Consider the following 25,620-nt stretch of genomic DNA (forward strand, 5'->3'; position numbering starts at 1 on the left):
TTTACCACTTGGAATTCTCCAAATTCTTGTTCTCAAGTCTTTTTCCAGGAGGATGGGAGATACCATCTTTCCTCCTAACTAGTTTTTTCCTTTCATTTGTCTGGGAATGCAGCAAGAAAACACAGTCCATGGCGCCTTCATCATGCACATGGGAGACTTAAGAATACAACTAGACTCGTCTCAACAGCAAGGGTGAAAATGGAGAATTGGCTCCCATTCAACAGTCTCTCCAGAGTCACTTTTCCCTTAATTTAAGCTGCACCCAGACCAGTGTTTCTCAGTTTCCTTCCTCTACAAGCCTCTTATCCAAGTGAGACAGGACAAGAGAGTTCTGAGCTGCCTTAAATCCTAGAAGCTTTTCTGTCTACTTCCTTCCTATACTTTATCAATCACCTGTAAGGAATTTTCATATGATCCCGCCTGCTTGTGAGGAAATCCAGGAGCCAGGGACTAAAGGCTCTGAGTTAAACTAAAGGCTTTGGGGAAGATGGAGGGGAGAGCCAAGTTAATAAAAAAGAAATCAGCCTCTTCTCTGTGGGAGGAACCCCCCCCCCATCACCATCACCAGCCTCTTCAGCAACTGAAACCCGTGGGAAGAGGGAAAGCGCTGGGAAAGGGAGTGTCGGGGAGACCGGGGGAGGAAGAGTGTCCTTAGATCCCAGGGCTTTCATTATTCAGAAAAAGAAAATATAATGAAGGGTAAGTGGGGGCGGGAAAAGTTCTGAAAGCACAGGCCCAGCTCTAGGGGAGACGCCAGGCACCACCCTCCCACTCACTCCTGCAGGCGCTTCTGGCAGACGGAGGTGAGCCGGCCCGCTCACCCTCCAGCCTATTAGAGAGACGCCTCGCGTTCCCTGGCGACCTTTAACGCCCAGCCTCGGAGTAGCGGGAGGAGGCGGGGCGGCGAGAATGCGAGCGCCTTCGGCCAATCGCCGAGCTTCCTGGGGGGGGGCGGTGCCTCGAAAACCCGAGGCGGAGCTGTTTCCTTGGCAACGGTCCTGGCCCTCCCGGAGGGGGCGGGTGGAGATTAGGAGGAGCGGAGAGGGGAGGCGGCCTGGAGGAGGGGGGTAGGCGCTCGGGTGCGGGGAGTGGAGTTCGAGGGGGTGTCCCAGCCTGCTGGAGCCTGGTGAGCCCACGGGGGAGGGGCGGCCCGTCCAGTTCCCGAGGCCCGGCCGGAGCTGACCCCGAGGCCGGGGAGGGGAGAGGAGCCAGACGCCGCCCTCGCTGGCGCCGGGAAGCGTCGCTCCTTCTCTCTGACCTTGGTCTCGCTCGTCGCCTCGCCCTTGGCCGCAGGCGCTGCCGGACGCAGGCCCCGGGAGACCCACAGACCGGCCACTGAACAGCGGCGACCGAGGACATAGGCACACAACTTGCCCCAGCCTCTGCCGCCGTCTTCAGGGCGCCCCGTCTTCCCCCACCTCAAAGCCGGGGCCATCCCGCCCAGGGTTAATGCCAACGAGTTTCCACCTCCAGTCGCTCCTAGAGAGGCCGCGGCGCTAGCCAGCGGGGGAAACTGGCCGCGGACGGACACTTCCTGTGCGGGGGGAGGGGGTCGGACAGTCGCAGCCCAGCCCGGGGCTGGGGGGCCAGACGGCGGGGTCTCCGGCGGGAAGCGGTGTCCGGGGGCGGCAGGGCGAGTTGTGAAGCCCCTCATTTCCGAGGCCGCCACGCGTGGAGGTCGCCGAGGGCCCCAGGGCACGCCGAGACCTTGTGGGTGGGGGCGGGGCCGCGGGTAGGGGAGGGGCCCGGCGGGCCGGAGAGGCCCAGGGTCAAGACGTCCGGCCTCGGGGTCCGAGGCTGGGCAGCCGGGTTCCCTGCGCGGCGCTGAGCGGGCGGGCTGCAGGGCCCGGGTCTTAGGGCATTCAGGCCGGGTCGCAGGATCGTCCGCCATCACCGTCGCCGGCGCGCTGGGAGCCGGCGGGGATGGAACGGGAGGCGTCGCCGTGGGGCCTGGAGCCACGGGATGTGCAAAGCCCTGACGAAATGGGGAGCCCCGAAGGGTCCCCGAAAGGTGAGGGAGGAAGCGCCCCTCCGAGGAGCGTGCCTGGGATCGGGAGAGGGGCATGTGGTCGAGGGAGGGGAAGAACACCGGGGCCTGGACACCCGGGACTTGGAGGAGGCGGGGGCGGGGACCGGGTGGACTGGGTCCGCCGAGGGGAGGTGGGGATTTCAGCACCTGCCCAAGGGCCAGCGACCCTGCTTGAGGAGGAGGTCGAGGTTTGTGACTGTTAACGGTGGGACCAAATAACCTTCCGCGACCCACACAATCTGGCTTTTCTGTAATTCTCTGATCCTGCAGGCAACATGAGTGAGAATGAGGAAGAGGAAATTTCTCAGCAAGAAGGCACTGGGGACTATGAGGTTGAAGAGATACCCTTTGGGCTTGAACCCCAGAGTCCTGGGTTTGAGTCACAGAGCCCAGAGTTTGAACCACAAAGCCCCAGGTTTGAGCCCGAAAGCCCAGGTTTTGAGTCCCGAAGTCCTGGGTTTGTGCCCCCTAGCCCCGACTTTGCACCCAGAAGCCCTGAATCAGATTCTCAGAGCCCCGAGTTTGAACCTGGCAGTCATAGGTATGAGTCCCAAAGCCCTTGGTATGAACCTAAGAGCCCAGGATATGAGCCCCGCAGCCCTGGCTATGAGCCCAAGAGCCCCGGATATGAACCCCGGAGCCCTGGATGTGAATCTCAGAGCCCGGGGTATGTACCCCAGAACCCTGGATTGGAACCCCAGAATTCTGAGTTCAAAACCCAAAGCCCAGAATTTGAAGCTCAAGGTTCCAAATTCCAGGAGGGTGCAGAAATGCTGAATCCTGAGGAAAAGAATCCCTTGAACATCCCCTCGGGAGTCCACCCCTTGGACTCCTTCACCCAGGGGTTTGGGGAGCAGCCCACCGAGGGCCTGCCCCTAGGGCCACCTTTTGAGATGCCCACAGGGGCCCTGCTGTCTACACCCCAGTTTGAGATGCTGCAGAATCCCCTGGGCCTGACAGGGGCCCTTCGGGGTCCAGGCCGTCGGGGTGGCCGGGCCAGGGGTGGGCAGGGCCCTCGGCCCAACATCTGCGGCATCTGCGGGAAGAGCTTTGGGCGGGGCTCCACCCTGATCCAGCACCAGCGCATCCACACGGGTGAGAAACCCTATAAATGTGAGGTCTGTAGCAAGGCCTTCTCCCAAAGCTCTGACCTCATCAAACACCAGCGCACCCACACGGGCGAGCGGCCCTACAAGTGTCCCCGTTGTGGCAAGGCCTTCGCTGACAGCTCTTACCTGCTTCGCCACCAGCGCACTCACTCTGGTCAGAAGCCCTACAAGTGCCCACACTGTGGCAAGGCCTTTGGCGACAGCTCCTACCTCCTGAGGCACCAGCGCACCCACAGCCACGAGCGGCCCTACAGCTGCCCTGAGTGTGGCAAGTGCTACAGCCAGAACTCATCCCTGCGTAGTCACCAGAGGGTGCACACCGGGCAGAGGCCCTTCAGCTGTGGCATCTGTGGCAAGAGCTTCTCCCAGCGCTCGGCACTCATCCCCCATGCCCGCAGCCATGCCCGCGAGAAGCCCTTCAAGTGCCCTGAGTGCGGCAAGCGCTTTGGCCAGAGCTCTGTGCTGGCCATCCATGCCCGCACCCACCTGCCGGGCCGCACCTACAGCTGCCCCGACTGCGGCAAGACCTTCAATCGCTCGTCCACGCTGATTCAGCACCAGCGCTCCCACACCGGCGAGCGGCCCTACCGGTGCGCCGTGTGCGGCAAGGGCTTCTGCCGGTCTTCCACGCTGCTGCAGCATCACCGAGTCCACAGTGGGGAGCGGCCCTACAAGTGCGATGACTGTGGAAAGGCCTTCTCACAGAGCTCCGACCTCATCCGCCACCAGCGGACCCACGCGGCCGGCCGGCGCTGACCTGGGACCCTGCGAGTGTGCGTGTGTGCGTGTGTGTGTGTGTGGGGGGGGGGGGGGGGGTGGGGCGAGGAAGGGGTGGGCACAAGAGGAGACAGGGAGCTAGAGAAGCCTTTAGAGAGACTAGTGGAAAAGCTAGAGGTGAATGGAGGAGCTGAGGATTCTAGGAGGAGGGGGCCAGGTGGAGGAAGTTAGTGCCCTGGAGACTATGGGAAATGGGTTATGAGGGGTGGAGGGATGCCAAACAGGCAGCAGGAGGCTCTGGGAGGGATCCAGAAAGAGGTCAGCAGAGTGCTGGCGGGGCCGCAGCATACCCCCTGGTGGGTGCCTGGCTTGGCGAAGTGCTTGATGGGGGTGGGGGGAGGGAGGGGTCGGGTTACTTAATTAGAGTGGGGTAGCTTAGATTGGTAGCTACTGAGACCCTCCTTGAGTCAGGAAGGGGTGAGAGGGTAGGAGGGGGGTGAGTAGGGCCCAGGAAGGGAGACCTGGGCCTCTGAGTACAAACCCCAGCCTCCCTTGTCTTCCTCGGGCTTTGGAACCCCTGAATTTGAGTTCAATAAAAACCTTTATGTGGTAAAAGAGACTCATCCTCAAAATGTGTGTATTGGCTGTGCCTTGGGCAGTGGACTACACTAGGTCCTAACTACAAAACAAGCAGGCGGTGAGGCCATAAGGCCTTGTCTGGGAAGTACTTTTATAGTCAGTGATTCACTGGAATCTTATAATCTGCAGTTCAGGAGGCATGACTTGCCCACATGTGCCCAACCAAGTTCATGTCCCAGTGCCTCACCAACGGGGCTGGCCCACCGGTGGGAGGTGTGAGGGCCCTCACCTTTGTGGAGTTCCCAAAGCCAGGAGTAATGTCCTTGGGCCAGAAAAAAACGTGATTCTCACATCCAGGCACAGATCCCAGCCTGCCTCCCCTGGCTCCCAGCACCCAGCTGTGCGGCCCCTCCCCCACCCAGCTGGAACGGAGCCACCACTTTGTGCAGATGCTGACTTGGACCAGAACCACAGTGAGTGTGTGCAGGCCAGCCCACTTGCGGGGGCACGCACTGCATCAGGATGAAGACTGGACAAGTGCTGCAGCCTTTAAGGCCCTCCCACCAGGCTGGGCCTGTCTATTATAGCTTGCCTCCCTTTTAGGACCCCTGGAACTATTGGTGGGGCCACCCCACTGCCACCCCACCTTTACACTGCTTTCCACACTTGCACCTCAGTCCTTCTAATACTTGCCCCTGCTCAGGAAAGGATGGGCAGTTGGTGCCAATAGTGAGTCTGGGGGTTCTGGGCCTGTTGTGACCTCAGCTGCAGAACAGGTCATACACACCTTGACAACTCATCTGATTGCTGGCCACATCTTGAGATGAATGCCAACCAAGGGGCCGACCATGCGCCATTTCACAGATGGCAAATGGAGCTCAGAGCTGAGTGACCTGCTCAAAGTCACTCTGTGGCTAAGGGGCCGATGAGACCTCCAGACCAGGTGGCCACATAGGCAGGTAGGGTGTCGCGGGCCTCTGGATCCTGACATCACCCCAACCCCACTCCTACCCTCCGGGCCCTATAGCTTGTCAAGAGCAAAAACTTCTCTAAGCACATTTCAGTCCAGCTCCATGAGCTACAAGCTTGGAAGGGGCCTCACAGCATACAGCTCCATGTGGTTTGGTTGTGTTCAGTGGTTCTCAAAGTTTCAATTAGGTTGGGAAGCAGAATATTACTTTTCAAGTGCAATCTCCAAGTCTTTTAAAGACCCTTGTCAAACCTTATGCACATTTTTGTACAGACACCCCTACTACGAGTAATTTCAAATATTGAAATGCTGCATGGGCCTCCCTGGTGGTGCAAGGGGTTAAGCACAGCACTGTGAAGCTATCCTCAGTCTCTGCAGCGTGAGTTTGATCCCCGGCCGGCCTGGGAGCTACCCACATGGCACAGCAGACCTCTCCTGCCTCTCCCGCTTTTCCCCTCAGCAGTGTATTTCAGTAGAGCTGCCTGTTCCGTTCCCCACTCTCTCTGGTGAATCCTCTCACCACCACCACCCCACCACCCCCGACACCTCTGGCCTGTACCCCAGTGCTTATATGCATAAAATAAATTTTTTTTTTAAAAAAGGAAAATAAAATGCTGCAACTCCCACATTTCATATAGTTCATGTACATAACTCTATGTTGAATAAAACTGTATTTGACTACCTGACATGATATTTATTACATTTGCAGACATTTACTGAAATAGCCATTTCAATTATACAATTTAATTTTCTGATTTTGGAGTTTTTTTTCAGTTTTCAAACATGTTTGTAGACACTTGAGAGCCGGCAGGCGCTGGGCACAGAGCCCGTGGTGCCTAATGAAGCAGGCTGCATGCACAGAACCTCAGTGTATAAAAGCACATCAGCTGAGGGGATGGGGACTCAGCTGCTCAGCCCCCAAGCCCCTTTTATGACAGTTTCTGAGATGGGGCAGCCAAAGCCAGAAAGGGCACGAGTCTTCCCCAAGATCACGGCGGAACACCAGCTCACGTGACTGGGTCACTCAGTGACCCCTAGGCTTGAATTCGGGTTCACCAGCTCACATGACTCGGTCTAGCGCCGCTTTTACCGCACCAGCGCGCTCCTCTGAAGGGCCCTTCTAGCCCCCTCCTCGGATGCGCTTAAGTGTTTGCAAGAGGACTCGACAGTTTCCAGCTGTTACCTCACTGACTGCTCATTGCAGCTCATTATTCCCATTTTGCAGGTGAAGAAACAAGTCCCAGAGAGGACAAGTGCTAAGAGGATGATCGCAGACATTTACCTCACCCGGCAAGGTAGCAGCAGAACCTGAATTCAAACCCAGGGCTCGCTGAGCTTTGACTGTAATTTCTGTAGTTCTGTGACATTCCTGACAGGTGAGACACTTTTTCCCCCTCTTTGAGAAAACGGGCTCTGCTTCTTTCCTCCTGAGGTCCTCCTTACGAGCCAGCCCTAGGCTTCCCTGGGGGCTGGACAGGAGGATGAGGAGGTTAGAGAGACCACAGATTTGGAAAGACTGTTCTGGATCTTGAGTGCTAGGTTCGGGAATGTTCACGGAAGGTCATTGCTCTGCGCAGAAGGGAGCCACGGAAGGTCATTGCTCTGCGCTGGACCTTAGCTGGCCGGAGTTACTCAAGAGCCCGGTCCCGGTCACCACAAGAGGGCAGCAGTGGCGACCGACACCCCCCCCCCACCCCGCCCCCTCTGCCTTCCCTGGCCCACAAAGGGAGGGTGGCTATGAGAGCCCCTCCAATCACTACTTTTTAAAAAAGGAAGCGGGCAGGGAAGGTCTGGGGCACATCTTCATGAATTGTTAATGGCCCCTCACACTTTCTCACCCATTCTCTCCCTGCTTCTCTGAGGGGCATCATGGCAGCAACAACAACAACAAAAAAAAAAAGGGAGAGAGAGAGAGAGAGAGAGAGAGAGGAGAGCTGACCCTTTGGGCCCCTTCAGTGAGAGCAGTGAGAAGGAAACACTCACTTGGAATGTTGCCCCAGCGCAAAGACGTAACAAACTGGACAAAATTTCACATTTATCAGGTAAATATATGCAGACACTGTTCTTAGAACTGAGAACCCAGATAACAGACGTGGCGCCCACCCTGGAGCCCCGTGCCACGGCGGGGGTGCGCTGGAGTCGCGGTGGGGCTGTGGAGCCAGGGGGCCGGCCACTGGGAAAGGCAGAGCCTTGAAGGGCCAATGCCCGGGCCCAGCGGAGCCTTTTCCCACCTCTTCCCACAGACTCTGTCACTAACTCAGCGAGAGCGCGTCAAGTCCCGCCCGTGTGTCCGACTCTGCTATCACCAGGAAGCCAAGGTGAACAAGGCAGGTTATGGTCCCTCCCCTCATGGCGTTCACTGTCTAATGCTCAAGCAGATGCGAAGTAAATCACTCCACAAGGAACAAGCCCGACCAGTGCTAAGAGAGCAAGCTGCTCGCCCCCACCCCCCTTTTATGACAGTTTCTGAGATGGGGCAGCCAAAGCCAGAAAGGGCACGAGTCTTCCCCAGGATCACGCGGAACACCAGCTCACGTGACTTGGTTACTCATTGACCCCTAGGCTTGAATTCAGGTTCACCAGCTGCTCAGCCCCGACACGAGTGCAGGCTAGTGTGAGTGTGTCTATGAGGACTCCACGGAGTGTGTGCACTGAGGTAAGGCTGAGTGAGAGTGAGCCGGAAGGACGGGGAGGAATGTTCCAGGCAGAGGGAGCTGTCTGGGAGAAGCAGTGAAACCAAAAGAGCTTAGGCAGTGGAAAGGCTGGTGCCACTGGAGCTCAGGAGGGGAGACAGGGATAGCATCTTTGTGCTATTCTGCAGGTTCTGAAAGGCACGTGAGGGCCTTTGGCCGTTAGCCAAAGAGCAAGGGGCTTGCAACAGTAATGTGAAAAACAGAGATTGGATTTGCTATTGGCAAGCAGGATGGACTCCAGGCAGGAAAGAATGCAGGGCAAGGTTCTGGGACATCCACAGGCCTCTGAGGCCTCTGTGGACATCCATGGGCAGGTGTCTGTGAGGGACAGGGATGGCCCTAGGCCCTGAGACTACAGTTTCTCCAAATTCTCTTCCAGGGGAGGAAACTAAGAGGAGCTGGTGGAAGCCAGGACCATCTGATAAGCGCAAGGCCTCACCTCTGTAGGCTTCCTGGCCTGTCCCTCAGTGGAGTCTCACAAACAAGGCAGGGAGGAATGGGCTCCATGTTCAAGACAGGGAAACTGAGGCCTAGGGAGGGGCAGTGACTTGCCCAAGGACACACGATAAGATGCAGGCAGAGTGTAGTCCTGGGTCCTCTGTGTCAGGCCTGGTCTGAGTCTTTGCCATCTTTCTCCTGGGCCTTCTCCCTGAGGAGGGACTCCACCGCCTCCTCAGATGCCGGCTGTCCAGAGTCTCCTCCAGGGATTCCATTGGGGGCATCTAAATTAGCCTCCATCTTCTCTTTCAGATCCCGTTTGAAGAAGCCAACCTGTAGGAAGACACAGGTGGAGTGAGCCAAACTCCATGAAGAGCTTCCTGCCAGCCGACCCTGCAACACATGTTAATAAATCATCTGTGCCCCAGACACGGGATGTCCGCTCCAGGGCTGGGCGAGGGTACCTGCACACCTAGCCTTGGCCATATGTTAAAAAGTTGTCAGTGTAATAGCTCGCTCCTTGGGCTTATCAAAATATCATGTGCCGATATTTTAGGTGGGTGTTTCACAATATCTAATACAAAGAGGAAAAGCCCTCCCTTCCAGAGTGCTAAGTTAGGTGCCATGTGCTCTTGGGCTCAGCAAAAGGAATTTAAAGAATATTAGGACAAGCGGGCCAAGATAACAAGAAGTAACAAGAGCCTTTTTTGGTCACATTGTTTGATGTAAATCACCATCTACATGTTCATCAACAAGGATCTGAGTCAATAAAAGGTGGGCGCCAGACTGCAGGAAACCGCCCAGGTTAAAGAGCGAGAGGCCGATCCCTTCAGACAGAAAGACAGTAGCTGAGGCACCCAGGGACACACGTCCCCAAGCGGTGGAGAAGGTTCGTCTGCTCCCATTTTCTGCCTAGACACATGCGTGAGAGCTTTTCTTTCTCTCTCACACACTTAGATTAACAACAAAATGAGAATCTGCAGGAATATAAACAAAATGGTTGCTCATGACAACCCTCGTGAGGCTGAGGGAGGGAGAAACTTTCAACCTTGATTTTCTATGGTCTCTTTTCAGGAATATTTGAGTTTTCCACGCGGAACGCACGCGCCCCAGCATGGCTCATCTGACTGCTTCTCATTCTTCAAATGCCAGCTCCAACGCCACCTCTTAGAGGGGTCTTTCTGGACGCCCCCGGCCTCAGTTGGGTTCCTCTGTCAGAGGCTCCAGAGCACGCAGACCCCCAGTGGAGGGCCCTCAGGATGCTCCTGTCCTCCCCCTCCACCCCGCCAGTAACCCAGGGTTCCACAAAGGCCGGGGCCAGGCTCGGGGCTGTGCTGGGCCCGGGCGTCCATGCAGGGCAGTGCTTCTCCTTCCTCTCCCTGGGTGCCCTGGCCTGGCTCTGCCGGCGCTTGGTTAAAGGGAAAGTCCCACTTGCTCTTTGGGCCTCAGCAGCCTTGTCCAGAGGGAGTACACTGAGTTCCCTGCTGGCTTTGATGTTCCCTGGTCTTGGAACTCTCCCTGACCCCTTTCAACTCCCCTCCCCAGCCTGGCCCGTGACCCCCAGAAGCTCCCACCTTCTGGAGCCCCATGAAAATCAGCAGCAGCAGCAACAGCCCCCCGACGCCACTCAGCACATAGATATAGAGCATTGGCTTCTTAAACACGACTTCGACTTTTGTGATGACCTGGAGGGAAAGATGGGGCAGTGCAGGGAAGCAACCTTTCCCGCCCCTAACAGCCTCAAGCCCTAGGTCATCGGATTTCCCACCTGGACCTTATCATGCAGGCCCAGACCCTCTCTGGCCAGAACCCCTCCCACTGCCACCACCGAGTGAACTGGCAGACAGGCACACCGGCTGCCTGAAGCCTTAAATGGCCTCCTCTAGCCTCAGGATAAAATGCTAGAGTCTTGGCTCTATGCAAAGCTTTCCAGAGTCTAGCTTCAGTTTACATTGTTAGCTCCACCTTCCCTTTGCTCTATACATCTGCTGGCCCCTGGCCCCACACTGCTGCTTTCTCTGCTGAGAGGCCGTCCCTCCACGCCCCACCCTTCACTGAGTATCACCCACTGGTCTTCCCTGGCACTTCTCAGAGGGTGACCAGGGGTGGGCAGCTCACTCTGGCTCCCAAGGAAGCTTCGCCAAGGCTGATGGTTTTGGCTCTGGGCCAGTTTCACTCATGCTTAGCCCAGCCTCTCTGCAGCTCTGGCCCCCCTAGGTCTGCCCTGGGAATGGATCCTCAGGTCCCATGGCTGACCTCTGCTCCCGGGTCTCCTAAGGAGGCAGAGAGTTACCTGGGCCAGGGAGGCATTGCTGCCATAGAGGTGGAAATGCTTGCGGCTGTTGAAGGAGATGGAGAGGGAGCTGCAGAGGCTGAACATGGAGGCGGCCTGTGGGAGGGGCGGGGAGACGTCATGGCCGGGAGAACAGACAAGAGCATGGACCCACTGACTTCTGCCCCCACCTGGATTTGATTCATTGGGAAGCAGCAGAGAAGAATGAGCCCTAGTGGGGTTCAGAGGCCTGCTCAGGTCTCTCCTGGAGCAGCCTAAGGTGCCACTCCCCACTGGAGTCCTATAAAGAATATACAAGAAATATCCGTGGGCCCATGACAACTGCCCTGCAAATTTCAAACAAATCATGGTTCTCTTCCTCAGGATAAAAGAGAAAAATGCAGGAAGACTATTTGGTGGGCAAGTCCCCACCGTGGGTCCCCCACTTCATGTCTGGTGCTGGCAGGTGCTACCTCGATCTCCCCCACCAGCTCCACGGTCCCCATCACTTTCACGAGGAACTCCTGCTTAAAATCAACTGTGCAGAGGCGCTGAGCCACGGGCTGACAAGGCTGTTAGAGAAGAAGATGATAAGGGGTCAGAGAGGCCTGTATCCCCTTGCAATTTGCCAGCCTCCACCCCGATTTCTGAGCACCCATGCCCATACCTTAGTCTCACCAGGCAGAGTCCCCAGGTCCTTGTGATTGCAGATGACAGGCGGCTCCTGGGAACCACGAGGCAGGGACTCAGTTAGCCCGGGGCTCAGAGGGAATGATGTCCCCTTAAGAGAACCTGACATTCCTCTCTTGGCACCCCAATTCTTCCCCACTGTCCCCAGGGGATCCAGACATCACCAAGGTCCAAGAGGATTCCTCATCCTCACTCCCTTTACACACACCTGCACCCCTGTAGGAGCTCGTCCCCACAGCCCCAGTGTCCTTTCCTGCTCTGGACAACACTCACCAATTGCACATCCCATGTGTATTTGAGGGGTCCATTGACGTGATGCTGTGATACCCCAACCAAGGCCTCCAGGGCGGGCAAGTTGTGGTCCTGGTCAGAGGGCTGAATCCCTACCTAGTGGAGAAGACCAGGGGCTCAGAGGCCTGAATGAAGCCACCCTATGTGCCACCCCAGAACCCATGTGCACCCCGGTGTGCCTCTTCTGGTCCATGGCTGGGACCCGGGACCCACACTGAGGCAGTGGGCAGTGACCACTCATCCAGCCTCTGTCCACACAGTATGGCTTACGTGCGCTTTTCTGCTTTCTCCACATGGCAGAGCCTCACGCATCCTGCCAGCTCGTGCCTGGACAGCATCTCTGACTCCTAAGGACAGGGCCGCTTCCCCTCTGTGTCCCCACAGCAGGGTGGCAGTACCTGCTGTGTGTGCCCCCATGAGATCGGGAGCTTGTGGCACTCTTATTCCAACCCCCTTGTCCCAAGGCTGACTGAGGCCAGGACGGACAAGTTGGCCGGCGCTCACATCGAGCAGAGGTGGCTGGGCAGGGCCTGTGCGTGCTGAGTTCTTTCCCACTATTCTGGTGCTAAAGGACTGGCCTGGGAACCCAGAGTGGTCCCAATGAACAGCACTAGAAGCCCCACAAGCTGTCCCTCAAAACAGTCTCTGTCGATGCAAACGGGCACCTGACCTTCCTGAAGGCCATTGCCCTCATCACAGTCTAAGGTGAGCTGGTTCCCACCTCTGCTCTGAAGGGGGCTCAATGGCTTGGGGTTCCTTCACTGGTGGGCTCTTTTCCCCAGATGCCCAGCCCAGTGTGGCCTCGTGGGCCTCAGTTTCCTCCACAGTAAAATGAAAAGGTTTTTGACTGGATCAATGCTTACTCCTCGCAGAGGTCACCTCTGAGGAAGCTTTAGATGCTTCAAGCTTTAGACTTGGGGGCCCTCCCTCTCTAAGCCCCATCGCAAAGACGGCTGTTACAGCACTGCGCATGCTGCAGGAGAGATGGCAGACATTGACTTACAGGTTAGACGTGGATTTTGATATTCAAGTAAGTGCTTCCTCTTCCCCACTTTAGCTGTGCTACCTGGACCAGCTACTTGACATGTCTGTGCTCATCTGTAAGGTGGGAATGACAGTGCCTGTCTCGAGCAGCCCCTAGGCTGCTGTGAGAATTACGGGGGGCTGCATATAGTACACACCAGGCACAGAACTTGGGTGTAGTGAGTGGTCAGGGACCTTGTGTCACTTGTTGCTGCCCAGCACCTCGCAAAGCACCTCAGCTGGAATAGGTGCTCATGAAATCTGTGACTGAAAGACTAGGTTCCCTCGGGGCCCTCCTGGCTCTCGAGTTCTGCGAGTCTATATATCTCTTCTCCAGTGGCGGGACGCACTGGTGAGCACACCGACTGCGGCCTTTCCGTGGCCACTGAGGCGCTGTATGTGCCCTAAAGAAAGACCAAGAATGAGGCAGCAGGCTGGACTCGGCCTCTGCATCCGGGTGCCCCAGGATGGGGCTGAATGAACTTTGACCTTGAAGGACCTTTTCGTATTGAGAGTCATACCTGGTAGATGTGCTTGAAGTGTTGGCTCTTGGGACCGTCGCTGGTGAAGCTGATGTACTGTGTAGAGTCCTCCTGGCTGTGGAAAGAGGGAAGAGCAGAAGTCAAAGGTGAAGGCAGCAGGAGGGAGGAGGGGCGTGGGCCAGGGCAGCCTCAGGTTGCCAGTCATTGTGCCCAGGGCTGCAGGACACGATCAGTCTCATTCAATCTTATGACACCCCCTGAAACTGAGACTCTTCGAAGGGGTCTGCCTCTTGCCACAGGTTCCAAAGGGGAGGACCGGGATAGGAACCCTGGTGAGTGCACCTTTGGAGCGTGTTCTCCCCACTACACACCGCCTCCCCAGTGTCTCCCCTGTACCCTGGGCCCACTGCTCGTCTTTCAGATACGGCACCAGCTACTGGCTCCCTCTCCACACCACCCTCCTGATGACCTTCCTAAAGCACTTTCTGATCCCACCACTCGCGGACTCAGAATCCATCAGTGGCTCCCTGCTGCCCTCAGCACGGAGTCCAGGTCTAGACCTACCTGCTTCCCCACCTGCCTGCTCACTGCTCCCCTCCTCCATATACCGGCCCTCTCCCAGTTCACCAGATCTGTCCCACTGTTTTTTGCCTCCAGGCCTACATCTCTGCTCTCAGGTGAGAAAGACCTTCTGCCTTCCTGGCCCCTATCTGAATCCCCTTATCCTCTAGACCCAACCCAGTTCAGGTTCCTAGTTCTTCATGAGCACTCTGAGCCACAGCGTCCTTCCTGGCTTTGTTTTCATATCACATTCCAGATACCATCATTCTGTTTAGCATTTATGTTCAAACATACTGGAGGCCCCAGGGCATGCGCTTTCTCTGTCCTTATCTCACTGAGCCAACTTGAAAAAGGTACTCCACTTTCCCTGCTTAATCTCCTTTTCTGTAAATAAGAAAATCTAACCCCCAGCTGGGGAGCAGACCCACATGGCGCAGCAGACCTCTCCTGGCTTGCCCGCTGCTCCCCTCAACAGTGGATTTCAGTCAATCTGCCTGTTCTGCTCCCCACTCTGTCTTTGGTGGATCCTCTCATTGCCCCCCACCCCCGCAGCTCTTGTATGCATAAATAAATAAATCTTAAAAAAAAAAAAAAAAGAAAAGAAAATCTAACCAGCAATCTGCATGGGTCCTTCCTGCCACAACATCCTGAGACTCACTAGTTCTGTGGGTTCAAGACTTTTGTCTCTCGCTTCTGACCAAGAGCTCTCTGTAGGAGAGAGCCACTATGAAGCCTTTCCTCCTGTGCTGTGCAGCACTGTGGCCCCAGGCAGCAGGGACTCCAGCCTAGCTGAAAACCATGGAGAGCGAGCCTGGTGTTCTGGAGTCAGACTTCAGTTCAGACCTGACCTCAGTGTGGCCAAGCAGTGGGGGAGGGCCTTGCACAGGGAGGCAGAGTGGCATCAGCCTTCAATGTGCATTTCTTCCGTCAGAAAATGCTGACCTGACACAGAGCTCTTGAAGGACTGTCACTCTTTTGAACATTAAAAACTGTAGGGCCCTAGGTGGGGAAGTGGAAGGGAGAAGGAGGGGGTTGAGGCTGCCCAGAACTCACTCCTCCGTGACGATGTTGAGGGGGTACATGACCCGGATGCTGGTGCTGGCTGAGTTGTCCTTCAGGAGGCCGGAGTCCTCATTTTCACTGCATGGGGGAAGGCAGTGTAAGGAGAGGGTGTTGCCAGGACCGAGAGGGGTCAGGGATGCTGGCGGAGGGAGAGGAGATATGAGGGAGGGTTGCCCAGGGCCTGCTCACCAGCTCACGTTGGCGTGCAGCTCAGCGAAGTCCCCCCAGGAGCTGTTCAGCAGTGTATAAAACATCACCTGGATATTAACCTGGTGGGGAAGAGAGGGGAATGAAGAGGAAGGGGCCTGGGCCTCCAGAGGGCCTCAGCACCCAGGCCCAATTGCAGCTCCCAGCCCAATTGCCATAGCAGTGACCACCATGAATGCTCTGGGCCTGGGGCTGGGTGTTACATCCTCACTGTCCAGGTGAAGAGACTGAGGTTCCAAGTGGCTAAGTCATGTGTGTAAGGTCGCAAAATGAGTAAGCCATCTCCAGGTGGCTGATTCTAAAGTCCAGGCCCTCAAACAGGACACAAAACTGCTTGTACACACTCCTGGGTCAAGAAGTCGGGCAAGCCCTTCTTGGCCAATCGCGGGCACCCTTCCTGGAGCCAGCAGCTACCTTCCCACCTGAGCTCAGGGCCTGGCATTGGCTCCTGCCCCTGCAACTGGTTCCTAGGGACTTGCACTCACCGAGAGGCCTGCTTTAAAGATGGGGGAGCTCACGTTGCAAGAGAGGGTCTTGGTGGGGAGCTCAGACTTGCCAAGAAGCTCCTCACAACTCACAGGTATCTGGCTGTGGGGCTGGGGGTGAGAAGAGAGAGCATGAGAGAAAAGAGAGCTAAGCGTTCCAGGGGCCCCCAAGCCTCAGCACCCACCTCCCAGCCAGGGCGCCGTCTCGGAGAAGTGGGGCCAAGGAATCAGGAGCACAGCCAGGGATTCAGTACAAAATGTTCATTGTAGCGCTGTTAACAGTGGAGAACTAGACGGGATGGAGCAGTTCAGAGATAGTACCTCCAGTTAATGGGGGTACAGTCACAGGAGAGGGTATGGTGAGACTAACATGTTGCTATGCCATCCACCCCTTCAGCAAGGATCCTGACAATGTGCTTGACCCCGGCTAACCAGTCACACCATCCCTTCAGCTTCATGACCATCTGTGAAGCACCGGTTTCTGCCTCACACTGGGAAGGGACTTCACTAACAGAGGCTCGGAGATCTTCAGTGGCTCCCCAGGTCTCACAGCTGTAAAAGCAGGATCCTGGGTGGACTTGGACACAGTTCAAGTTTAGTGGGGCATTACTGCTTAGATGGCCGGGGCTTCTGTTTGGGATGATGGAAAATGTTCTGCGCACAGACAGTGGTGTTGCTGCCCAACACTGCCAATGTACTTAATGGCCACTGAATTACACGCTTAAAAATAGTTAAAATACTGAACAGAGGGTCAGGAAAAGATAAAACTTGCAAGCTGACCACACGTCTGAGGCATCCACAGGGGAGAGGGGAGAAGTGGGTTCAGACAGGGTAGGCAAGAGCACAAGGCACGGGGGGATGGGTCACAGGGGCGGTGGTGGTGGGAGAACTGCAGGGACCACACCTGAGGAGAGAAACCCAATGCTGTCCAAAAGCGAACAACCATGTAAGAAAATAAATTCAATAGTTAAAATAGTTAATTTGATACTATGTAAAATTGAATTTTTTTCCTGAACATGGGGGAAAAATAACCACCTGGAAAGCCTGTGTGTGTGTGTGCACGTGTGTGTGTAATATTATATATAAATATACACAATGTAATTTGTAGGTGTGCACATAAACAGAAAGATAAATGCCAAAATATTAAAAGTAGTAAAAAGATATTAAAAGTAGTAATATTTTAATATTAAAAACCCACTAACCCTGTGGGTTTCTGTTTTTTGATTGTGGAATCTGAGGCCCAAAGAGAGTGTACTTTGTTCTTCAGGTCCCACAGTTTGCAGGTGACCATCCAGTTGAGACCCAGATGTGGCCCTAAGACCTCTGCAGGCCAACTGCTCCAGTTTCTGTCTGTCCCCGACTGCCTGAGACACCCCAGGGGAGCAGATGCCCCAGGGGCCTGTGTGCACAGGTCTGCCTTCCCGCTTACCTTGAGCAGCTCCACTTTTCGAAAGGAGAGTCCCTGGGGGAAGCTCATGCCCAGTTGGACCCAGTAAGCGTCTTCTCCCAAGTTACTCAGCGTCAGCCCCACGGAGAGGCTGGCAGAGGGGGTCAGGCGTAGGACTTTGGAGCTGTTGGGGGGAGATCAAGGAAAAGTGACGGGGACCAAGGCAAAGGAAGCAGGAGCAGAGGTGGGCACTCAGAAGGGAGGGCTCAAGCAGGCCAGAAAACTAATACTCGAAACATACTCCTCCGTACAGGCCTGAGGTCGTGAGACCTCATCTAACCCAGGCAGGAGCTGCAGGGACTTGCTCTTCTCAGAGGAGGAAACCAAGGCCCAGATGACACATTTAGCAAGCAGATGAGGTTCTTCTGACTTGAAGCACCCCTCCCCCTTGTTCTCTCCAGCACACAGGAGCTGCCTCAGGAAACACCCAGGGGAGCAGGAGGGCAGGGAGGGGGTTGGCAGGCTCACAGACCTTTCAGGGGAGGACAGCGCCAGGTTTGCCTCACATTTCTTGTCCTCTCCACAGTTCTTCTCAAATGGGATCTAAAAGGCCAAGAACAAAGAACAAGTATGTTCAGGCCCCTAAGGCCCCCAGACCCAGGAGGGGCCCAATGTTGGCCTTTTTCTGGCCCTCTTACCTCCTTGGTCTCCAAGTGTGCTGAGGGTCTCAGGATGGGCTGCATGTCCATACCCTGCTAGGTGTGGAGGGGGAGGGCAGGGGACAAGAGGTTAACAGGCAGCAGAACTCACGGAGGGGCTGAGAGCTGGGGTTCCAGCTGGGCTACTGTGGTCTGTCCCTCCCAATGTCCCACACCTTCCCAGGGCAGACCCCACCCTTCCCACTCAGCCCAAGGCCATCCTCTGGGAGCAGCTCCTAGAGGGAGGCTAAGGCCCAGGGGGTCCAGTCCCTCCCTGCCCTCCACTGGCAAGGAGGTCTTGCTGTGAAGCTTTGGGGCTCACCTGCCTATGACTAGCTCTTACAGTGCTTCTCTCCTGCAAGTCCCACCGACCCTAGAACAGCTCTCCATCTCTTATTGATAGCAGTTCAAGGCCAGCTTCTTCAACATTCCCAGAGCTTCTGCTCTAGGCCAGGCCCCATGCTGGGCACTGAGTATTCACCAGAGAACAAAACAAGACACTCTGCCTGCCCTCTCAATCTGGCAGGAGGAACCACGCAGGGTTTTCAAATCTTATGCTGGCACAGGTAGCAGGATCTTTACAGCACACAGAGGGCAACCCGACCCACACCTGGGGTCGAGGAAGCTTCCTGAGGAATGGCGCTCAACTGAAATCTAAAGGAGCCAGGTGAAGCGAATGGGGAGGGAGGAAGAGCAGCCAGTCTAACAGAGGCCCAGGGTGAGAGCCAGGAGCTGTGCAAGATGCAGGAAGATACTCCGATTGGCTGGAGTGCCAGTGTGAGTGGATGCAGGAGAGAGAAACAGGGTCCCGACTGCCTTGGGCCTTGCTAGAGAGGTCATGTTTGGAGCTGTGACTTTATCCTGAGGTTAATGGGTCACAGAAGTATTTTATGGTTTATCAGCTGTAGGTTCCATAAAGATTCCAGTCTCCTCCATGACCAGGCCACTTGCCAAACAGTCTCCAGATTCTTCTTTGAGGGACAGGCTGCGGCCCTGGTGGCCTCTGTTGACTGCCCACCACCCACCCTCAACGTTCACAGATTTCCACCACCCAGTGGACCACAGCTAGTGCCCAAATGGGCATCCAGGGCCTGCAGGGAGCTAAGTTCTCCTCCCCATTGCCCTTGAACTCCCCACCTACCAACCAATGTCTCTAATTCTGCAAGCTACAGATCTAAGTGACACTCCCTCAGGAGGCCTTTTTTGAACAACTGAGACCTCAAATCTCTTTTTTTAACCTGAGTTCATAAACCACAGTTTGGCATTTAAATAGTGCTGATGCAGAGACAGCTGCTTGTTCCAGAAGGCCCTCCTCACCTTCTGCCTTTAAAATAGAGCCTCCACTTTTGATCTTGTCACATGGCCCACATGGACCAGAGATGCGTTTCTCGGTGTGGCATGTGACCAGGTTCTGACCAATGAGGTGTAAGTGGAGCTGTGATGTGACTTCTAGAAACTGATCTTAAAGGGAAGAGGTGTGCTCTCCTTCCACCCTCGCTCCCACTTTGTGCTCCCATCACCCACACCTGCAGGCCTCGTTCTGCCTGTGCTCACACTCTGCGTCCTTCCTCAGTGCCCCCCTCCCCTTCTCCACCAGGGAACTGAAAGGGTCACCTCCGTGAGGAGGCTTTCCTCATGCCCCAAAGCTGTGGCATAATATTGTTGCTGTCTTATAACTAGGGCTGTATTTTCTTGACCTGGAGGAGCCAGTGCCCAGATGGGGCTTAGCACAGACGGGCACTCAGTCAGCTTTAAGTGGCAAGGTACGCCTGCTGGGCAGGGGCTTTGCTCTCGGGCAAGCACACCCTGTTACCTTCACATCTCCGGGAGCGGACTCATTACCTGCTGTCTAAAACCACAAGAAAGCACACACCTCGCAGTCACTGTGCTCCAGCTTTGGAAGCCCCACTCACTTTAGAGATGGGGGACAGTCCCAGAGGGAGACAGAGCCTGCGTATGCTTGGGCCCCGATAAACACCCACATCTTCAGACTCCTGGATGCAGGTTCTTCCCACCAGGCCCTACTGCCCTCTGACAAGCCAAAGCACCAGCTGAGTATCAAGGATTTCAGAAAAGGAAGCCAGGTTCTGGGGAGAATGGTGAGGAGTCTGTGGCCTAGTAGGCCTGGGATCAGTTTCCCCATAACATAACAGTGGCTAAATTTGGCTTTGAGGGAACTACCTGCCTCAAGTGAATACACTTGGGCAAGAGAGCTAATCAGCGTGCTCTGTCCTTCTACTGATAAGGGGCCATCCTGAAGTTCTCTCCCTGGAACCTGCATCTTGAGAGAGTGGGAGCATGAGGAGGCCTTACAGAGGCACAGCGGTCACTGGAGGGCCATCTATCATTTCTTCCTCTCCAGAGCTACCAGATCTTCCACCCTTGTTCCCCTTCTTCCCACTTTGTTTCTCCAAATCTCCCTTAAATATAATCGCTCATAAATTCCTTTCCTGTGTAAGTAAGCCATATTTGATTTCTACTGCTTAAAACCAAGAACACTATGTAATACTGTTTTGCTAAATTGAATTTCAACTCTTTATTGCCTGTCAGTCCCCCCAACAGGTCTTCTTACCGTCCATTGTTCCCTCGATGTCCCTTCTTCCTCCTGGAGAGAGAAATTTAGGGAGACGCTGATGGGAGAGATGAGGTCCTGAATGCACACCTGAGGAGGAAGAAAACAAACGACCAGATTTCCAGTTAAATGCATGCTTTGTCCACGTTTTACAAGTGATGACGTTCCAGTAGCTAGTTACCAGTAGTGGAAATACACTTACTACATGTCATATGTTTATAAATAAAAGTCTGCAGTAGCTTCTCAGCGTGTCATTCTTCTGCCCCAATTCCATGGCAGACATCACTAATCAACCCCAGCACTTTTCCCAGTGAGTCCTAACAGAAGCCTCTAGGCAGCCATTATCAAAGTTTGTATAAGAAAAGACTATTCTAGGGCCTGTGGTGCAGCGGTTGAGCGTTGGGCTGCGAAGCTGCCCGCAGCACTGGTTTGATCCCCAGCTGCTGGGTAAGGGTCCCACATAGCGTGCAGACCTCTCCTGCCGCGCCCGCTTCTCCCCTCAGCAGTGTATTTCATCACTCTGTCTGTTCTGTTCCCCACTCTGGCTCTGGTGAATTCTCTCTCTCTCCCGCGCTTCTGACTGTACCCAGTGCTTGTATAAATAAATAAATAAACAAACAAACAAACAAACAAATAAATAAATAAATCTTTAAAAAAAAAAAAAAGACTCAACTTATGAAGCTGTCTGCAGCCTCTGCAGCACGAGTTCAAGTTCAAACCCCGGCCGGTCAGGGAGCAACCCACATAGTGCAGCAGACCTCTCCTGGCTCTCCCGCTACTCCCCTCAGCCATGTACTTTGGTCAATCTGCCTATTCTGTTCCCTACTCTGGCCTGAACCCCAGCTCTTGCATGCATAATAAATAAATCTTTAAAAAAAAAAAGGTGACACAATTTTCCTGAGGACGAGAACTAGGGGTGAACCCAAACCTGTTCAATTCCCAAGTCTAAAGTTTTTCCAGCATGTCACATGCCTCTTCTCTGGCAAATTTACATTTAAAATTTCCAAATCTTGTAACAGGGCTTGGGGCTATGGTAGGAAGAGGCAGCAGGGTATGGAGTTGAGGTATGAGTGGAATAAGATTGCGAGCTGGGGGCCTCCCTGGTGGTGCAAGGGGTTAAGTCTCAGCACAATGAAGCTATCTGCAGCACGAGTTCAAACCCCAACCTCTCCTGTCTCGCCCACTGCTCCCCTCAGCAGTGTATTTCAGTCAATCTGCCTGTTTTGCTCCCCACTCTGTCTCTGGTGAATCCTCTCACCCCCCACACCTCTGGCCTATACCCGGGTTCTTGGATGCATAAATAAAATAAATCTTAAAAAAAAATTGTGAGGGGGGGCCCTCCCTGGTTAATTGTTAATTGTGAGGGGCCTCAAGGGGTTAATTAAGCACAGCACTATGAAGCAATCTGCAGCCTCTGCAGCATGAGTTCGATCCCCGCCGGCCAGGGAGCTACCCACATGGTGCAGCAGACCCCTCCTGTCTCACCCGCTGCTCCCCTCAGCAGTGTATTTCAGTACATCTGCCTGTTCTGCTCCCCACTCTGTCTCTGGGGAATCTTCTCACCCACTGCATCTCTAGCCTGCACCCCAGCTCAGTATGCATAAATAAATAAATCTTTAAAAAAAAAAAAAAAACCCAAAGCAATCCCTTGGACTCTGACAGCAGAACTGAGGTTGCCAGAGGGAGTGGGGTCTGGGAACAGGAAAGGAAAGGAAGGGTCCAATGGACTGTGATGGAGGGTCATTGGTAGTTTGGTGGTGGGCATGGCATGACAACATACATCAGAAGAGGTGTGAATCTGTACCCCTAAAACATAAACAGTGTTGTAAACCAACATTGCCTCAATAAAAAAATGAATCAATGCAGGAGTACTACTACTGGACAGTAGAAGAAAAATGCAGTGCTGAGACACCGGAGGCTGGAGAGTGACAGCTGAGTCTTGCACTGTGGTCAGCTCATCCCCCTTCGCTTCCCAAAGCAGCTTGCCGGCTCCCTCACCGGGAAGTGGAGCCTGAAGTTTTCGCAGGACAATTGTGGGGTGATCACTGAGTCCCTGCTGAGCTCATGTCTTCCATTTGAGAATAAGCCCCGGCTTCGGGTCCGATGGCCATCCAGCTGCAGAGTGTAGTGGAGGTTGGTAGTCAGGGGCCCTGGGTGGGGTGAAAAAAAGGCAGGAGTTGAGTGGTGGCCGATCTGGGGGCGTTAAGTGTGGATGTGGGGCAGGCAGCTGCTCTGCGGAGCAGGAAGACAGTGCTGACCTTGGAAATGGGGGATGAGAGACTTGACCTGGAAACAGACTGAGATGGTAACTCCTTCCTTCTCTTTCTCCTCATCACTGGTTGAATGGGAGCACTCCACTTCGTGCACTGGGATCTCGGCCGGGGAGGAGGATATCTGTGTGATGACGTCCACCACAGGCCGCGAGCTGCAGGGCAGAAAACCACCTATTCTCTCCCTGGGCCTCCTCTGGGAAGCCCAGTCAGACTGGGGTCCCATCTACAAACCGAGAGGCTCTCCTTCCCTAAAACAGACCTGAGCGTCACTGTTTCCTTCCACGATAATAATAGTGACAACTCACTAGGGCTCCTGCTTCTGGCTAGCAGCCTTCTGACCCATTTTCCATGCAAAGAGTGAGCTTTTTATATATATATATATAAAGAGGCGCGTATTTTATTTATTTATTTATTTGTTTTTGTGTTTATACATGCACTGGTACAGTCAGAAGCGCGGGAGGGTGAGAGAATTCACCAGAGCCAGAGCAGGGAGCAGAGCAGGCAGAAGGACCAAAGTACACTGCTGAGGGGAGCAGCGGGCGGCCGGAGAGATCTACGCGCCATGTGGGACCCTCCTCGGTGGTGGCCGGAGCAGCTGGGGATCGAACCGGCGCCGCAGAGGCCGCAGGGAGCTTCACAACCCAGCGCTCAACCGCTGCGCCACTGGGGAGGCCCAAGAGTGAGCTTTTGAAAAGAGAAGTCTTGGACCTCCCTGTTGGTGCAAGGGGTTAGGCACAGCACTGTGAAGTTAGCCGCAGTAGCCGCAGCCACTGCAGCACGAGTTCCATCCCTGGCCAGCCAGGGAGCTATCCACATGGTACAGCAGACCTTTCCTGCCTTGCCTACTGCTCCCCTCAGCAGCGTATTTCAGTCAATCTGCCTGTTCTGTTCCCCACTCTGTCTCTGGTGAATCCTTTTAGCCCCCCGCACCTCTGGTCTGTACCCCAGTTCTTGTATGCATAAATGAATAAACCTAAAAAAAAAAAAAGAGAGTCCTACTGAGCCACTTCCATGCTTACCACCCTTCCATGATGCCACACGATGTTTCCAATAAAATTCACACTTCAACTATCCATGCCAAGACTGCCTGCCTCGCCAGGCTTATCCCCTGCCACACCTTCCCTTGGTGGACCAGATTCCAGGCACATCAAATTTGCACCTGCCTGACGGCCATGGCACAACCTTGGCTTTCGACACTGAGAGTTCTTACCCCAGATTGCTACAAGTCTCTCTCATTCTCGCCTTTCAGGTCGAAGCTCAAATATCACTGCCTTAAGTAGCACCCAGGCCCCACACAGTCTATAGCACCTTTTCTGCTACAATCTCCACAGTACCCTGCTCATTTCCCTCATAACACTTCGCACAATTTATAAAGATCAATTTGCCTAATTCTTTATTAAGTTTTTGTACCTCTGTGCCCAGTGCCTGACTCAGTATTTAAGACATAACAGGTACCTATCCAATCTATGTTATTCTATAACGCTTCTGATAACTCTGATGAGGGTAAGTAGGGAAGCATTATCACCACTTCTAAGATGCAGAGGCTGAAGTCCTGAGAGCTCAGTGACCCAAAAAATACATGGCAGTAACTCAGGTCCTCTGACTTGAATTCAGGTGACCAGGTTCTAAGTCATCACCTAATGTTACTCCGCAGTTTTGATGTCAGGAGGGCCTGGGTTTGAATCCTGATCTGTCCTGATCTGTCACTAGCAGCTGTTTAACCTGCAGTAAGATGGAAACACTGTCTAAAGAGAGCCCACCTCACAGAGTTGGGGTGGCGACCTGATGAGCTAATACCTCTAATCGTTTAGCACAATGCCCGGCACATAGTAACTGTTCAGAGGAGAGCTCTGTCTTACCTTAGCACGATAACCTGGCCCTCAGCCCCAATAGCCACTTCTGCCAGGCCATCCCCTCCAAGGTCCTTCACCCCGTGGATGGAGCGTCCAAACCATTGAATTCCTGGGAACACCTGGGTCGCTTTTATCCGCTGAGACCAAGAGAGAAATTATGCTGAGCTAGGGAGAAGACAGGCTGCCAGACAGGACAAGTCAGGATGGGTGGGGGGTAGGAGGTAGGAGGTCTGGGCTTGGAGGCTTCCAGGTGCCTGGAGTGGGTTTGATTGACAGGCAGGGGACCTCACCTGGCTCGGCCGGGGTTTCAGACCCACTTGCTGCCCGTTGAAGATGTACACAGCCCCCTGCTCCTCCAGCGGGGCTCCCACAGCCACGTCCACCAGCCCGTCTCCATTGATGTCGCTCAGGGCAGTGATGGCCGCTCCCAAATCGCCCCAGGGGGTAGCCAGGATCCCCCTGCAGTTCTGAGACCTCTTCAAACTCCAGCTAGGAAGAGGCAAGGTGACAGGTGCCACCTCATCACTCAGCAAGCTTTCACCAGCTGCAGCCTTGTGCACAGTGAAGGACACTAAAGGCATGGTGGGTGTGACCCCGCACAGAATTGGGACAGCATCATTAGGCTAACCCGGGTTCAAGTCCCAGTTCCATCTCTTGCTACCTGTATATCAAGAAAGTTCTGGAAAGTTCCCTAGTCAATGGAGGTGCAGTGTTGCCATTTGTAAAATAAAACTGGCAATTTCTCAGAAGGTGATGGTGAGTGGGGCCTCCCCTGGTGGTGCAGTGATTGAGCGCTGGGCTGCGAAGCTGCTGCAGCCTCTGCTGCGCCAGTTCCATCCCCGCCACGGGCGAGGGTCCCACATGGCCCGACAGACCTCTCCTGCCGCCTGCTGCTCCCCTCAGCAGTATATTTCGTCACTCTGCCTGCTCTGCTCTCCCCCTCTGGCTCTGGTGAATTCTCTCACCCTCCTGTGCTTCTTCTGACTGTACCCAGTGCTTGTATAAATAAATAAATTAAAAAAAAAAAAAGAAGGTGATGGTGAGGATGAAAAAGGCTTGGCAGTGGGCCTTGCATGAAGTCTACCCCCTGAGCATTAGCTATTGTTCATCTGTTGTTCTGAAGGTCAGATTAACACATGATCAGACAGGGAGAGCCTTTCAGAATAATGGGGCCCTGAGTGAGCTGTGAATCTATTTCTCTTACTCCCTCAGCTCAGTGTCCTGGTCCC

The 25,620-nt window shown here is 54.6% G+C and overlaps 2 protein-coding genes across 2 annotated transcripts; one reads left to right on the plus strand and one right to left on the minus strand.

The window, feature by feature from the left end:
• Positions 1–1,767: 1,767 nt before the first annotated feature.
• Positions 1,768–3,932, plus strand: LOC119233333 (zinc finger protein 768). Its single transcript, XM_037495575.2, has 2 exons — positions 1,768–2,011; positions 2,300–3,932. Exons 1-2 carry the CDS (start codon positions 1,924–1,926, stop codon positions 3,892–3,894), a joined length of 1,683 nt encoding a protein of 560 aa, XP_037351472.1. The 5' UTR covers positions 1,768–1,923; the 3' UTR covers positions 3,895–3,932.
• Positions 3,933–7,112: 3,180 nt separating this feature from the next.
• On the minus strand, positions 7,113–24,972 carry LOC119233334 (integrin alpha-L-like). Its single transcript, XM_037495576.2, is given in 20 exon segments — positions 7,113–8,868; positions 10,110–10,220; positions 10,829–10,924; positions 11,281–11,379; positions 11,475–11,531; positions 11,771–11,884; positions 13,333–13,408; positions 14,908–14,994; positions 15,106–15,185; positions 15,609–15,719; positions 17,038–17,179; positions 17,528–17,598; positions 17,694–17,750; positions 20,266–20,355; positions 22,264–22,415; positions 22,524–22,690; positions 24,398–24,528; positions 24,682–24,819; positions 24,821–24,880; positions 24,964–24,972. Coding segments are annotated over 20 exon segments (2,016 nt in total). The 3' UTR covers positions 7,113–8,700.
• Between the last annotated feature and the right edge of the window lie 648 nt (positions 24,973–25,620).

The sequence above is a fragment of the Talpa occidentalis genome, unplaced genomic scaffold (genome assembly GCF_014898055.3).
Source record: "Talpa occidentalis isolate TD23 unplaced genomic scaffold, MPIMG_talOcc4v2.1 talOcc4.790, whole genome shotgun sequence".
Taxonomy (NCBI): Eukaryota; Metazoa; Chordata; class Mammalia; order Eulipotyphla; family Talpidae; genus Talpa; species Talpa occidentalis.

Bases quoted from the DNA above. Each gene is read 5' to 3' on its own strand.
- LOC119233333 (XM_037495575.2), top strand. From the start codon at position 1,924: ATGGAACGGGAGGCGTCGCCGTGGGGCCTGGAGCCACGGGATGTGCAA. The intron at 2,012-2,299 runs GTGAGGGAGGAA...CTGATCCTGCAG, and splicing joins CCCCGAAGGGTCCCCGAAAG to GCAACATGAGTGAGAATGAG.